We start from the raw sequence: 17,082 nt of genomic DNA, 5'->3' as shown, positions 1-17,082 counted from the left end.
CCGGTTTCTGATCTTTTGTTTTGTGTGTTTCCTGTTTGTTTTCTTTTTTTTTCTTTAAAATACAAATACTTTTCAAAAATAACACACATTAAGAGACACAAGCAAAAGAGCATTAGAAGAAAGAGGGAGTTTTGTTTTGTGTTTGTATCTTTCGTTTTTTTTTTCTCTTTTTTGTTGTTGTTTATTTTTTATCCCTTTCTTGTTTACTTTTGATGTTCTTTTTTTTCTTTCTTTATGTCTCAAGTATAAGTAGAGATTATGGCTGTGTATTCGTGTACGTAGTACAACAAAGCACAGTAATGGCTTTGCCGTCTCCTCTCCCTAAACAAACGTTCCAAGAGAGGGTTAAAGAGTGTTGTTTACTCATGTGTGTAGTTTTTTTTTTTTTGTGTACGTTTTTTTAAACTACTTCTGTCACAATAATAATTAGTAGTAAACCGCGCAACCAACTGGAATGCTTCTGCCTCGTTTACCAGTGGGGGAAAAGTTACTTGTATCTTTTCTCTTTTTCTCTCTAAAATATATTGTTTTCTTTGAACTGTAGCCAAGCTGCCGATTCGGTTTTACATTTCCTTTTCCATTGCTTCTTTCTCTTTTCCAACAAATATTTGTTGTGTGTATTGTGTCTCTCTGTCTTTGTTATCTTAGTCTTTTTTCTGTCTTAACTTGTTTAAACTGTGAATAAACTGCTGTGTTTATCTATTGTTGCGCTAATCTTTTACATCTTTTGCATTAGCTATTGGCAGAGCACACGGTAATGTTTCTGTATTTCATTGCTGTTATTTTCTAACGGTAGCAAAGTGTTTGCCTTTATATACGGAGGGAAGAAAGAAGAGGAAGTAGAAATTGGAGTTGGTTTAGAGTAATAGTACAAACATTTGTAGGCGATAGTAAGCAAACACACAGGGCGCGCCTCTAAAATACAGCTTTTTTCAGCCAAAAACGCACACAAACAACGTACACATTGAGGACAACCACACACACTCACATACACAAACACACACACGTAAGAGACACAATAGAATGTCAATGTGAAAAAATGGGCATGCAAGAGGCACAATCTATCAATCAATTAAGGCGAATATTTGATCTGTTGAAAAGTTTCGGCTGTTTCCTCCCGCCCCTTCAAGGGAAAGTGTAGAAAAACTGGTGTTTGTTTCTATAATGTTTCAGGATCAAATGGTGAATGTTGTGTAGTAAAAACGCTTACAAAAGTAAAACATTAAAATATAATCACAAGAGCGAAAGAGAGAAGGAGAGAAAAAGAGAATAGGTAGTAGAGAGTGCTCTTCAGCTGTTTATTAATTATTATATTTGTTTGCCTTCATCTCTGCCTTGCCTTCAAACGACCAACACACATCAGTATCCTCGCTCTCTCTCTCTCTATATTTCAAATGCAATTCCCATATCCAACGGGCTTCCCAAAACACGCAACAAACCCTATCCTCCTTCTCCTCCTCTGGCCTACAAACCCTTCTTCCAAACGAATCTCTTCCGTGCCACGTGGGCGCCCGTGCGCCTCCATTTACGCAGCGCGCACGTTAAAGCGCAACCCACAACACTCTGCTACGCGTACGCGGGAGGTGTTGCGCGCGCTGCAAACACTCACGCACATCAACTAATGCATACGCACATACACAAACGCACACACACACACACGCGGGCGATCGCACGCAACAATGTGGTGGTGGTGGTGTAGTAGGCGATGGTGGGGATTTTTGTGTCAAATCTGTGTATGTACGTTTCTTCCTGTCTCTTACTCTGTGTGTGTGTATATATAGATATCTATACTGTATTAATATATCTTCGTTCTTTTCTGCTTTCCCTCTCTTCTTTTGACGCTTTCTATGTTCTGTTTGTTTCCAGTTTTGTGTTTTTTTAATCTACTAGTGTACCTGTTTGCAACTTACTTTTCTTCTTATGCTTTGTTTTCCTCTTTGTTACCTTTGCATTACAACACCTTCTGTTTTTCTTAATTTTGTTGTTGTTGTTTTCACTTGTTCCGTGCTTTTTTAATTGTATATGTGCATTAATGCGCCAACCATTTTCAAAATGCTGCTGCTGCTGCTGCTGTTGCTGCGACTGCTGCTTGCCTTTGCTTGCTTCTGCTCTTATCATATATTTTCCTTCTTCTCTTTTGTATGCGTATGTATGTGTGTGTGTGTATGTGTTTGCCTATGTTTGTATTTGTTTGTGTGCGAGAAAATTGTTGTAATTAGCTGTTTTCTTTCTGTTATCTGTTGTTTTGTAGTTTTTTTTTTGGGTTTGTTATTAGGTTTTATCCTTTTTTTATGCTCGTAGTGGGTTTTGCTTGGATTTTTGTTTGTTTTTTTTTTTATTTAACTTTGTTTTTTTCGCTGTTTACCTCTCAACTAACAAACGCGACAACGACGACGACAACGACGACGAAAGAAAGAAAGGAAGAAAATGTCTTTCTTTTTGGGAGTTTTTTTGTATCGTGTGTAGTAGAGCTAAGTGTGTTCGTTGATTCCTAACTTTGTTTTGGAATTGTTTAAACGGTTTTGTTGTGTGCTCGAAAGTCTGTGAGTGTGTGTGTTTGTGTGTGATTGTATTGTTTGTTTGTGTGTGTTTTTTCTTCTTTTAAATACGTTCTCTCTTCTCTTACTAGCTTGGTAGTAGTAGTAGTTCTTTAGTTGAAAAGCTCTTATTTTTATCAATAATGAGTTACTTACTGCATTTTTATACTATCTTTTGTGTTTCTTTTCTCTTCTCTTTCTTCTTATGCTTTGTTGTGTGTGTTTTTAACTACGCACTTATACCATTCATTCCCATACACTATATGCGGTGCTGTGTTTTGCAATATTCGCTTCGCATTGCATTCTAAGGTGGATTTTTGTTTTGTAACTGACAATTTGCTGACAAACGTTTTCATGTTAAACATTGATTAAACCGGTGTTAACTGACATCTTGGACACCATACACTTCCTCGACACTCCCTCTGCTACTAAAACCCGAGTGAGACTATCATATACGGTGTGTGTATGCGTGTGTGGGTTGGTTACTTGCTTTCTTTTTCTACAGCGTAAGAACGTTTCATAAACGTGAGATGGATTTGCAAATCGTAGTCGATGTGTTTTGTTTTTTTTTGTCCGAAGGATACAACACAGCTGCTTCTTCTTCACACACACACACACACGCAGCCACCGGTTCATTCTTCTGATTCTGTTCGTCTTAGGTCCCTCTTTAAGTGCAAGCATTTAACTACCCCTAAATCGGATTGAGGCTACTACTCTGTTGCTGCTTCGATAGCAATCGTCTTACGCACCACACATACACACTGTCAATAAGCCACTAAATGACGACAAAGAGAGATACAACTATATCAATCAATCCAATTCGGCCATCATACTAGGATAAAAGGATAAGCTGCTATCTGCGCTGCTGCTACTGCTGCTGCTGCTGCTGCTGAAGCCGCCGCCGCCGCTTTAGCTGTTTGCGCTGCTGCTGCTGCTGATGCCGCCGCCGCCGCTGAGTTTGCTGCTGCTGCTGTTAGCTGAACGCTTTCCTTTGGTGTTGGGCTGTTGAACAAATTCGTGCTCGTGGTGTCATAGGAACACACGCAAATGCTTTGCTGAGAGACACACGCAAACACTAAAATTAATCGAACGGAGTGGTGTTAAAATAGTTTTAGAATATCGATTATGTTTAAAGTGATTTTTGAATTAAAGAAGAAAAAAAAACATTCTCAAAATTCAATTTCTTTATACTTTCCCATCCTGCCAAAAGAAAAACAAAACGAGCAGAAAATCCTTTTGCATCAACAACCACACCAATCACCGAAAACAGATCAATTGCAAACCTCTCTCTCTCTCTCTTTTCCTCTCTGTTCTCGATATTCACAAACAACCAATGTCAACCAGAAACGATGTGGAATATTTTGGAGAATTTTGTATGAATATTGAAAATTGGGCGCGCGTGTGTGAAGTGTGGAATGTAGAATTGGATAATTCATTCTTTTATGTGTGGGAGAAAGTGTATGTTGTGTGTTACACCAAAACAAGTACTCTTGCATCAAGTCTTCTTTCCCGAGTTTAAAAAAAATCTAGCTTCACTTGTTTAACAACATAACCCACATATTCAACAGTCCCTAAAGAAAGTAAATGAGCTAGATAAATGCATCAAAAATGCTCTAACCGTATCTTCAAGATCCTTTTTGAAAGTATTTTAGCTAGATCTTGTAAAACATATCCTTATCTTCTTATATAGCTACTAAGCTACTAACTAATACCTTTCTGTTCTCTATTCTACTCTCTCTCTCTCTCTCTCTCTCTCTCTCTTTCTCTCTCTCTCTCTCTCTCTCTCTCTCTCTCTCTCTCTAACTATCTCTCTTTTTATTACATACTGCTGAACCACATTATTCAACATTTTAAACATTTTCTTTCTAAATTCCCTCGTTCCATTATGCGCGCTGGTTGTAGATTCATCACACTATCTATAACAGATACCCTCCTCTAAAAGGTTAATGCTCTTTTGGTGCTTCGATTAATTCAAATATGCCGATGGAGAGAGAGAGAAAGAGAGAAGGGAAAATTGATTTCCGTAGATTTTAGTTGATTTTATTTTTACAAAAAAATGTACACAAATAGATTAAGGATAGTGTTTAAATTTAATTTAATTTAAATCTTTTTCTTTTCCGGTGCCTTCCTCTTCTTTCCCTCCATTCCTCTCTGACTCATTCCTCAGCTGCTCTGCTGCTGTTGCTGTTGCTGCTGCTATCTTCTCTGCCTATCTCTGGACCTGTGGTGCCCGTGGCGACTCAGCCGCCACGCGCCATTGACCACCTTCCTACTCCCCTTCCTTTCCAATTTGCTTTCTTTCTACTCTTTTCTCTGTCCGGCGGTGTTTCTTTTTTCTCTCTCTACTAGCTGAATTATATTGAAATTTTGTTGTTTTGGAAAAGCTGCGCGAAGGGATTTTGTTGTGATGCAGAAGATTAAAGTGGTGGTGGTGTGTTGGTGTAGTAGCAGAAGTAGTACACTAGAGTACTGTGGTGTTGTTGTGTAGAGCAGTGGTAGTAGTAGAAGAGGAAGTAGAAGTAGATAATAGTAATAGGTAATAGAGTAGTAATAGGGTGTTGTACACACGACGCTAGAGAATTGAGTGGAATTGCGCGGTGATGGTTGTTGCTGTCGTTAAATAGCTCTGTTGTGTTGTGTGTGTCGTGTGTGTGTGTGTGTCTGTCTGTGTGGTTATATTATTAGGAGTAAAGAGTAAAAGGTTTCATTTTTTGCTGTGTGTGCTCCACCCTTTTGTTGGTTTGCATTATTACAATATAGGAGTTGATTGTATGCCCTTTTTTTTGTTTTTCTTTCTTTTACCATTTTTATTTATCTTCTTATTTATAATTGTGGTTGTTACAATTAAAATTTTTTAAGTTATATGTGTTTTGCCTTTTTTTTCTCTGCCGACTCTTGCTGTACCTTTCCATTTTGTTTACTTTTATTTTGCAATAAGGATTTCTCTTCGGGTTTCTCTTTTTGTTTTGTTTTGTTTCTGTTTTGTTTTGTTTTTTTGGAAATGAGAATTTTACCTTGTTTCTCTTTCTTTCGTCTGCGTGGGAAGAGAGAGTTGTTGTGTTGTTGTGTCTCAATGTGATGGTAGTGGGTGGGTGGTGGTGGTGGTGATGAAGAAGCTTTGTTTTTAAATATTATTATGGCTGTTGCTGTTGTTGTTGTTGTTTATTTTTGCTGCTGCTGTTGTTACTGCTGTTGAAAGTTGTTAAAATATTATAGCTGCTGTTTTGCTATTATTTTGCTTGCTGATGTTATTTTCGGGCAGCGCTTTTTGATGCTATCTTTCATATCGGTTGGAGATGTTATCAAAAAGCTGTTTGTTGATTTGCTATGCTTAGGTAGTGTTTTCAATTTGTTTCCATCATGTTTGTTGTTGTATACTGCTTACTTCTGTGTTATGCTTAAGAGTTTTCTTATTTAATGTTTATCTCTCGTTAGCTTTACTCTTTTCTGTATGGTTTCTTGCTCTTTTACGTTGCGTTTTTGTTGTTGTATGTAGCTCTTTTCCACTTCCTTTCTTTTCATCATCATCATCATCATCCTCCTCTCGCTCTTGTCTCCTCCACTCCATTAAATCCCACGCTGCATTTCTCCACCTCTTCCGCTTCTCGCTCTTTTTTTAAATCCAAATCGATAGCGTTGCGCAGCTGTTGTTGCGCGTGGCTACAGTCTTCTTAATAAACAAATAGAAAGGCGCAATGTATCGACCTGTAGCTCACTTCGATGTCATCATTGTTACGAATTCTGGAATAGTTAAGAGAGAGAAAGAGAAAGAAAAATGGTAAAACAAAACGGAAATTAGTTGTGCAAAAGAGGAAAGTGAAACTAAAAACAAGAAAAAAAGAACAAGAAACTCCCTTACTAAAAAGAGTAACACTTATATTTTTACAACAAGATATAGCAAATAATGCAAGAGTAAACACTAATTAACTGTCCATAAAACAAGATAAAGTGGTAGAGAGATATAAAAAAATTCTTACTAGTAGAATAGGCAGTATTATGCAAAAAGAGAGGCACAAACATACGCCTTGTTGAGACACTCATTGTTTGCGCCAACACCAACTGGGGCTCTGGATGAATATATTAACATATGTTTGGCTTGTGCAAAAGAATGATCGTGCAATTTGTGTATACGCGGTGTGTGTAAGAGTAAAACAAAACAGTACAACACCGCAATTGCGTGTGTTGTTCGTTATACCGGAGTAATGAGACGTTTAAGAATGGCAAGTGCTCACGACGCGGTGTCTAAATCTACTCTATATAATTTTCAATATTTAAAAGCATTAAAATCAATATTTCAACAATATATTCTTCCTATACTATCATCCATCAACTCGAATTTACGGATAAAGTAACGCTTCTCGAAAATAGTTCACACAATAGTAGTAACGGACACACAGCGCATCGATAACGGATGCTGAAGTGTCCCCGGACCTTCCACACTACGTCATCGTTCGCTGCAATTTGCTTCGGTTCTTTTTTGAAAAGAATAACCCCACAATGCCACCACACTAACTGCGGTGTCTCTCTCTCTCATCCACAAGCAAATATTAATAACAGTGCCATCGTGCCCGAATAACCGCAGTATTATCTTTATGGTAGGATAGGATGGCGGTGGTGGTTAGTTAGCGGAACCTAGGAGCCACACTTCTCGCTAGAGTAGAGGAATATTATTAAAACCTAGACACACACACTCGATGTTACAGTTCTTTTTTTTCCTCCCAGTGCTACTTCTAGACTTTGCGCCATCGTTTTAGATGATTATTTACAGAATACTGTAGCGCCGGCTGTGTGGTTCTGGTTACAGCCGTATACACACAGTGAGTTGGACTGCTGGAGTACATGCAGGGGGAAGGGAGTGTCCCCATCATCATAAGCATCACCCCTTTCAGTCTACAAAGAGAGAGGCTGATCGCGCAAAAGCGTTCGTCACCTCCAGTGTAGTGAGAATTCGAGATGCAGTACCACTACCCGACGTATGACGTAGATAAAACTTACAAGACCGTGCTCATTACGCGCCTTGCAAAACGCAAGACTATCCTCCCTCATTTGCCCTGTTTTGTAGTCGTTGTCGGTGGACCGACCACACATGGAAGATAAATCTTCCAACAGCCAACGGTAAACAACACAAAACCCGGCGCAACTTCCACTGTCAACCCGGGTGTCGCCTGTCGAAGGGTGTTTTAGCAGCAGTAGTAGTGCAGCACAAACACCTCCCAACCCTTGCTTTTGGTAGAGTTATCCTAGGTACAACGGGTTCCAATAGTTCAACCCGAAATGACGTTGTCTTGCGCTGTACTACAAAATACTACTACCATCGCCGGAACTGTATCGGATCAGAGAGATAGAGGGCAGAGCGCTATATTAAAAAGACTATTTGAACAGCAACATATGGCGGCGGGGGATCCATAAACAAATCGTAAGACGGAAGTGTAATACACAAAGTACAGTGTTGCCATAAATCTATTTAGCGCAGGTTACGACGCGCCGAGCAATACCAGAAGCATATGCTGTTGAGGCAATCTTTATTTAACCAAGAGCTGCACAGAGTTTGCAGCCACGGGTTATTAAAATGGTTATTATTATATTGCACCAGAATATGAAGCTACACTTACTAAGGGTTTTACTTGAAATCACAAACCAATTCATTAAATTGTAACATCAATTAAAGGTTTAGAAATGCATCAAACTCCATAGAAAATTCTGACGATTATGGTGCTTCTGGATCGATCATCACCTGTGTAAAAGATCGATAACAATACCCAAATAGACCATCCCGCACTACTATGGGAGGATTGAAGAGTCTAAGTCACGCGGGCAAAGCAAGTCGTCACACGCCGACAATGATATCACATGATGACGCGTGCGACGGGGCGCAGCAGCAGCCATTCCTGACCAATCTCAATCAAACCCGAAAAAGCTCTCATTACAACAAAAAAGAGAAAAACACAATTAGAAAGCGGTCCCGTGATTTCGGGTTATAAAAAGATACTGCCGCGGCCACGCCCCATTCCCACCATAAATTAACCTGTTTTTTGTGTCAATCTGGTCAATGAAAACACATATACCACACACATCCCCCATCAAAGAGAGGTGGTGGAGACCATGAGTATGGCCGCAGGAAGACAGCGGAACAAACCCTTTCCTTTTCTGAGCTGTTTATACACCTCCGAACAAGGTTAAAAACATAACAACACAGTGAGTGGCGGTGGTGCGCCGCTGCTTCTCGATAACAAGTGATCGTGGCGAGCGTGCCGATGGCTCACCCGACTAAAGATCAACGATCGTTTTACTTGTGTTTTTGCTGGTTCGTGTACACCTTGCGTCACACTGCCCCTTAGAACTCTCTCATCGTCTTCGCCCTTCGCACCCGCTTTTTGCCTTCATCCGTGGCGGAACAACATTCGCCATTCTCGTGTGTCTCACGAGCAGCAGCACACTTCACCCTTCTAGAGCGATGAGTAAGCGAAAAGCGCCGTGAGTAATTCATTCCCAACTCGACCGGGCAGCAGTATACACAATTGGTAGATGATGCCTACGCGACAGTATACACCCCCCGTCAGATGATGACGCTGAGACGCCTTTTTCATCCCGTGCATACAAAGCAGGATGTGGTGGCAGAGCTCGGCGAGTAGGAGTTGTAGGTAGTAGTAGGTCCAGCACGCTTTACGACCACCCTAACACACCATAACTTGTGTGAATTTGTATTTTGCATAATTCGAGAAGACTCCCCTCGCTCCCCATATTGCGCACCATATTGGTGTCGTTCGGCGGATGATGCAAATGTAATTTGCAATCAACGGTGGTACTACAACAACTCCTCCCTCCTCCAGGGGCCAATAATAGCCAAAAAGGGTTTAGTAATAAATTACAACAACATTCCAAAGAAAAAAGCATTTTTAGCAGTAACACTAAAAAGCGACAAAAAAGCACGTCGCACAAAAATAGATCCTCTAACAAATCTCTATGTGCACCAACCAAGCCGCCAACCAACACGCTCTCCCTCCTTCGCTACTAAAGGCATTTCTTTATGTGCATTATATTGAGAAAGCGAAACGGGGTCCTCTACTTTTCTTTTTGTTCGCCCTGCCGTGAGCCGACTTCCGAAACGGTACACACCACAAAAGGCTTGAAATTTATGAGTTCACGTGTTTCGCGCAACAACCAAGCTCTCATTCCCTCCCAATATACACACACAGCATTCACGTTCGTGTGCTCCACAAGTTTTATTACGCCTTCCACCACTGGGTGCGTGCGCGTTACACTATACACAGGACGGCGGTGTGGTGTGTACGTTATTCTGTTAAAAAGGCTACCCTCTACACAATACAAGCTCTTTAGCCGGCTGCCACTGCCACTGCTGCTGCTCGCGGTTATATTTTTCCGAAACACTCCTTTTCGTTTATTCCAACAGCGTAATATCACCCCAATGGGGGGTTTTGAGGGGGTGTGTGTGTGTGTGTGTGTGTGTTGAAGGTGCATCAAATATTAAACCACCTACAACACCACCACCACCTCCAAACACACCATATTTTCGCGCTCCCCCTGGTTAGGGGATGGTTAGATTTTTCGCGAAGAAGCTTTATTGCCGCAGTCGGATTTTTTGCGTAACACAGAGCCGCCTCCCCTCAGCACTGTTTGCCAAAAGGGAGCGGCAGCAATGCGAAATATTTCACCCCCAAGCGAAAGGGGCGTAAATGTTGGAGAGGAGTATCTTTGCGAAAAATTTAAGGAGTGGAAAAGTCTGGATTGCGCTGGAAAAATTGCATGCAGCACGCAAATACAGAGGAACAACACACTGGGGTGTATGGTGCAATCCATCAATTCAGGAACACTGCGAGTGCATAGTGAGCTGATTGTCATTTGCTAGATTTCTACCGCGCCAACACCATGAACATGCACATGACTGCCCCACACACCGGAGGGGAAAGGGGTCCTGTGATTTCAATCATGCATACGCGACTGCGGCACCCCACCACACTGGGTGAGGAGAATGAAAAAAGCTGAGTGATTTATTTTCGTTGATTTGCACAACCACCACCAAAAAGTGTTAAGTATGCGCTCCCAGAGCTCTGACCTCTAGGATTTTCGTGCATTGAAATCATCAAGTTTGCTCGGATGGGTGGTGTGTGTGTTGTTGGTGGTCCTTTGAAGAACCTGTCAGAAGAGTTTTACACACATCCTCACACAAAAGGATCCTCCCCTTCATCAAAACTGCATCACACACACGCAGACACCAAACACAACCGCCAAGTCAAACACACATCATCTTCTTTCATTCAGACCCCGTCGTGTTTGCCTTTGAAGATGATGGGCTTGGCGCTTCAAAGTTACAATGTAAAAGCACGCTCCTTCTACTATCTCCCCTCTTTGCACACACACATTTGGCAAATCCTTTTTCCTTTTCGTCGGAGAATAATACTTCTTGAAGGCAGAACAAAAACGCGGTGGCAATAAAAAAAAGAAAGAGGGAAGACCTTGTGCAATATATGCACCACGACCGAAACCTTCACTTTTTCAAAGGCTGTTTTTTCTAGTGGATTGTAAAATGTGCACAGAGGAGGCACCCCAAAAGGCGCACGCGTGCCTGTGTGTGTGTGTGGTTGTTACAGAAGGAGGTGTAGTGGGCGGTAAAGTGAATGGTAAAGTCAACAAATGATTGAAATGCAACTTTCAACAGTGTCATTCAGGGATGAGTGACTGCAAAACGAAGCAAGAAGTGACTTTGAGCCAACTGGTCACACACAAAAAAGTTTGAATTATATTCCTACAACAGGGCAGAGGTACCCATTTCCTGCAATGTAACACGAAAATGTTCAAAAGTCAAAACCATCGTCGCATGTTAACTCATAAAGTAAGCTCTTATTGGGGAGCTGACGCTCCTCACAGGACACGAAACACGAAGAGCTTGACGTCGCAAAAATCAAAACATGACCCTGGCAACATGCTGATGGCGCAGTATTCTTTGTATTCTTGGAGAAGCCGCCGAGAGTTTGGTGGCGCGTTTGGTGCCTGGAAGAGCGGCGCAATGAAACTAAAACTCTGCTATATTCCGTCCTCCTCCTTGCTGCTTTTACGCTTGTATATATCGATCAAACGGGGTTCGATTGATTTGCACCAATCTGTCCATATACACACAATACACATACACCAGCACAAGAAAGGACGACAGAATTTGTTTGGCTATTACCCCCAACGAAATGGATGTTAACCACGCCAGGTAGTGGTGGATAGAATGTGAAACTAAAACAAAACAAAAAACCATTGCTTCTCTTGCACAAAACAATAACACACTGGCTCTGCTTCGAAACAATGCTTGGTGTGGGCGCCAAAGGCAACTCTTACCTTCATAATTAACCTGGCCATCGCCATCTATATCGGCTTCACGGATCATCTCGTCGACCTCCTCGTCTGTTAGCTTCTCGCCCAGATTAGTCATGACGTGGCGCAGCTCAGCTGCAGAGATAAAACCGTTGCCGTCCTTGTCGAAGACTCGGAATGCCTCCCGGATTTCCTCTTCACTGTCCGTGTCCTTCATTTTACGAGCCATCATTGTTAGAAACTCGGGGAAATCGATCGTGCCGTTACCTGTGCGCGCCAAGAAAATTGGAAACAATAGTAATATTAGTAATCATGTAGGTAAAGGCGATGACTATAGTTTTATGAAGTAGTTTTATTTCAGGAAAAACATTCGTTAGACTCATCAATGCAATACATTCCAAAATGGTAAAGAAAATTACCCAAAAAGATGTTGTTGCCTCACAAGTTACCTCAAATCATGTTTATTTAAATTTCATCTGCAAAAGTCAAATCATCAATAATACAATAAAAAGTCGCAAGAACACACAAGCCTAGAATCTGCTTAATCCCGTACATATTCAATATCTTATGCGCTACAAAGCAGACTTACCTCACCATCAGGACGACCTTCCCAGTGCGTACATATATAAATATGTGAAATTATACGCATGTGTAGTAGACACCTATAATGGACACCTCCGCTAGGGTCGCAAACGAAACACCTTCACCACGCCAAGAAAGGAGCAGAGCCCAACACCTTATGGTCAAAGGAGCAAAGCGCTACAGGCGCTTAAATATATTATAATGCTCCGTTTTTCTTCCAATTCCAAGAAGTAGACCGTACAACACAGTAAAAACGATACTCAAGGATGTACCCTCGCTTGTGTTTTTCCATGGATTCCAGAGCAAAAGGTAGACTCTACCTGCCATACACTTGACTGTACATCTTTGCTTTCGTAATGCCACGTGTGGAGGGTGGTTTGTATCGATTTTTCCCCGTACTATGCGGGAACGTATATTTGAATGTCTTACTGCAGAGAAGGAGAAGCGAAGGTAACAGCAGATTTCACTACAACATGGAGAAACACACCACTACCTAAATCAAAATCCCGAGCCACCCTTAGAGAACATATACAAAGCATACACATCCAACAACACCAGGGGCACACAACACGCCGATGTTACCGTTTCCCGCGCAGGAATCAATTTCGAGGGGGCGTCGGTCAGTGTGTATAGGTGTTTTCGATTTGAAAAATTAATGAACACAAACTACTGATTGGTAAACTGATTGAACCATTCTCCCCTAAATGGTTGTTTTTAGTTTGCTTTTTTTGGTAGGCAATAAAAAGCGCCTTGGGGGAGATTTTAATGTGTCAGTGTGTCCTTGCAGACATAACAAGGACTAACAACGGTGGCGCCATGTTGCCCACCATGGTAGCTAAATGTTGGGGAGAAGAAGAATGTTAACCAAAAATTAACGTTTAATGTTTTTCATCATATAACGTCATTGGCAAGAATTGTTGAACACACAAAAAAGCATATCCCAATGTCATAGGATGGACACAAAGAACTTTGGAGCAGGATCTTTCAGCTCTAAAAATGAATTTAACAAGACTCCCCACGACCATCCATGCCCTTTTAAAATAAGGCTTCATACTTTACAGCAAACTAAATTAATTCTACGATATTGTTATCCTCCCTCTCTATCTTCTCTGGTGTACAATAGAGAGCATTCTGATCTGATTTCTAATCTCGGAAAAAGGCTACTATTCCAAATCTGAACAGAGGCATTATTGGTGGTGGTGTGGTTACTGGTAATTGTACAACCACAATCGCACCAACAAAATAGGTTGCGCCTCAAGCTCTTTTGCTATGTGTAACCACCACCAACTAACCCTACCACCCTCTTCTCGGTTCGATAGACTTCCCTTCCTGCCTTATACACCAGAGCGGGGACAACAACCCAAAAGCAAAGGACACAAGCCGCAGAGCACGAAGAACCTTTCAATCGCGTACAAACCCCCCGCCGATTGAGGACGCCAACGCCGAGGACTAGGGCATGATTGGCAATAGAGGTCACAAGATAAGGGATTGTTGTGTACCAGAGCTGGAGGACACGTTCTTCTTCTCCTCCGTCATCCGCACCACTTCTGGGGGGCGAAGTGAAATAGAGGTTTCGCTATGAAATATAATGAACGACGACTACTACTACTACTCCTTTCGCCCGAAACTTTACCCATTATCCATAAAATCCAAAAAGGACCTGGGAGCAGCGGCAACCCACCAAGCCCACCGAGAAAACCAAAACTCATTGGAAAACGTTCGGTAAATGGAGTGAGGAGCCCACAATTGGACGGAGAGTAGTAGTGGTGTTGGGAAGAGTGTATGAATTGATACCCCGAAAGGGCACAAACGACGGCGGCACTGATTTTCCCATGGCCGCACACACCGTGTTGTGCTGGTGGTGGTATCATAATGACTTGCCCCCACCCAACCGATACTTCAGTGGCGAAGGGAGGAGAACACTACAGCGTAGAAATGGTTGGCCAGGATTTCGGGAGAAGTGGTGGTATCCAATAAGGGAACGAAAATTTATTATAATGTGTTTCGTTCGTATCGTAACCGTGGGAGCGGTGGTTTAGTTTTCGTACAGGGCTTTTATGTCAAACTAGCGTGATTACGAACGAGTTTTCCGTACAGCTATGTGAAAGGACAGTAGAGACACCGCCACCACCGCGCTCTCTCGGTCCAGTCCATGTTATGTGTGCCTTGTCATTTCCTATCTTGGTGTATGGTAGGCATGATAACGAGCGAAGAAAAGCTCATTTAAGGCGTCGGCGAGTTTACGCACCAGACCGAAAGCTATCTCGTAACCGATTCGATCCGACCAGGAGACGTCCTTTCAATGCCGTGGAGACACACAAAAAAGGAAATATCCAAGGAAAATCGCCAGTAAAATCCTACCATCTCAAAAGTAACAGTCGAAAGGACACAGTGTATTTGAGGAATTTGTTTACTGCGCCATGGGGGTGGCCTTTTCTATTGATCCTCCTTAAAAAGTTATGCGAGCCTGGGGAGCTGACGATACAAAAATATTACACAACAAGCAACACCCACACACGAGAAGCCGGCGTCGGCGATGATTTCCCTTTCATGACAAATTCGACGCACTCTATTGTGTACAGCCCCGGCCATCGAAAGGACGAAAAGGACAAACGGGGCCCGTGCAAGGAAAGAATTTACTCCCATAAAATAGTTTCTCCTTCTAGAGGAACACAAAAGGAAGAAGAAAAAAGCTTCACAAAACTTTGCGTTCTCGGTGGCTGGTTCTATACGTGTAGCTGGTAATAAATATCATTTTCATTGTATCTCTATGGTAATCAGGGATACTACACACCAGTGTAGGAGGTAACTGTCTACAATACAAGGTAGCGAACAAAAGGACACACATCTCTTCTCTTCACCGTGCGGCAGCAGAAAGAAGCATGGCTAGTGAAAAGCACACCATCATCATACATCACCACCACCGCGTAAATCCCAAACAAACTTGAACGATTTACGAACGTGTCATGAAAAGTAAAACTATTCACGGCGAATAAAACTGTCTCCCGAAAGCGCTAGCGCGTTCTCGACGGCGCCTAAGCAAGGAGCGGGAGCCGTCCCTCGCTACCGGCTACAGTGTCCTTTTTCACTGTTGATTCCCACTGACGGGGACACGGCAAAAACGTGCCCTTCTTTGAACCAGCATAAGCTTTTGCGATGTGACACATTCGTGTAATATTTCTTTTTTTTTTGGTACAGTGTCCCACCGTACGGTTGTGGTAGGCTAACAGAGAAGACGTGCATGAGACCACTCTTTCTCACTCGCCTAGCCAATAAATTTCATCGTTATCCTTTCCTGCGTTATATTTACTGCCTTGATTTTGGCGATTATTTATGGGGATCCTGTTTCTTTTCGTAGCCTTCTAGCACACATGTAGCTGCGTCATGCTATCTGTTAAGCAGCTAAATCCAATTACCGTATTGGTATATGTATTACATTACCGTTTTTCCTAAAATGATATTCAAAAATTAAATAAAAACAAACAAAACAGTAACAAAATTATTCGAAAGGATCCACAAAACAACATGAAATGAAATAGAAAGTTAGGTTTCGATTCGAAAACACGATTAAATTTAGCACAATTTGACAACCACTAGGAAGAAAATTAAATTCTTCGATCTATTCCCTTGTTCTCTCGCCCACGGCTTGTTTAAAGCGAAGGCATGTAAAAAAAGCTCTATCGCGCGTTTTGTAGCTGACACACAAATACACAATCGGCATACCATAAAAAGGCAACGAACAAGAAATGGGAGTCATTTTTTGCAGGATTTTACAAGCATCCTTGTAAAAAGTGTGGAAGGGCGTCATCTCTCATCGTAGGCATCTTTTCTCTGCTCTTTTGTTCGAAGCTGGGGGAGAAGTTCTTTACTCTTGCAGCAGTCGTCGTACCCCGGAGAGGGGGTGGAGAGGTGGAAGGTCCAATATATCTAGCTTTTCAAAGGCGTGACAGTCAAAAGGCCAAACCGAGCGCCGCCAATCTTCGAATTGCCCCGCCGCATACCAGTGCAATCAAGGACAGCCGAGTAAGCACAAGCACATACAACACCACCGAATGCTATTGTGTGTACACACTTCTTCTCCTCTTCTCTCTTCGTTTAAGTCCAATACCCAATATCAAAGCGCAAATGGATGCCACCAACTCGAGCTACCGCCGTTGTGCCTCCCGCTCTAAACGTTTGACCGGGAGAGCATAGCAACGTTTAACCGATAAGAAATTCCTAAAGTTCAACTATTCACAACTGGGCGGTTGGGGGTGGTCGGATTTGTGTGTACGTGGCATTTCCTTTGATGTGTGTTTTGTGTACGGGAACGCGATCGTCCACAAATGTAGATGCACGCTTTGCAAGGGAACACGAGCGAAAACATGTCCTTCTTTTCTGCTGCTGCTCTTCTGCTCGTTTGCTATATATTAATGGTTTGAACATTTTCACTCTGCTCCAGGGGGGCTGTTAGTTCCACTGTCTCTTGCTCTTTTATTGAAATATTTGCCACGGCAGTAAAACACAAAATAAGGTCAACAATCTGGAACAGCATCGAACGCGCCCACACACGCCCTTTTGGGACAACACACAGAGTGGCAGTGGCCACAAACGAGCATCATTTTTGGTCTCGGCAATTGCATACCAACGCCAACGAAACACGTAC

At 42.1% G+C, this 17,082-nt stretch overlaps 1 protein-coding gene across 2 annotated transcripts in view; it reads right to left on the bottom strand.

Annotated features, from left to right (window-relative positions):
- Positions 1-1,270: 1,270 nt before the first annotated feature.
- The window catches only part of LOC120958589 (calmodulin), a 36,695-nt gene continuing 20,883 nt past the window's right edge, over positions 1,271-17,082 (bottom strand). The window contains exons 4-6 of one of the 2 annotated variants that reach the window (XR_007452726.1): positions 11,880-12,122; positions 5,552-6,278; positions 1,271-3,612 (exon numbers count right to left, since the gene is read on the bottom strand). Coding sequence is in view for 1 of the 2 variants with exons in the window: in XM_040381495.2 (XP_040237429.1) it covers positions 6,250-6,278; positions 11,880-12,122 (272 nt within the window). In the remaining variant the exon portion in view is untranslated. Of the gene's footprint in view, positions 3,613-4,551; positions 6,279-11,879; positions 12,123-17,082 lie in introns of those variants that run through there. The other variant, XM_040381495.2, reaches the window with a different exon arrangement.

The sequence above is a fragment of the Anopheles coluzzii genome, chromosome 3, assembly GCF_943734685.1.
Source record: "Anopheles coluzzii chromosome 3, AcolN3, whole genome shotgun sequence".
Taxonomy (NCBI): domain Eukaryota; kingdom Metazoa; phylum Arthropoda; class Insecta; order Diptera; family Culicidae; genus Anopheles; species Anopheles coluzzii.
The sequence above is the reverse complement of the archived record's forward strand: the minus strand, read 5'-3'. Positions and strand labels throughout refer to the sequence as shown.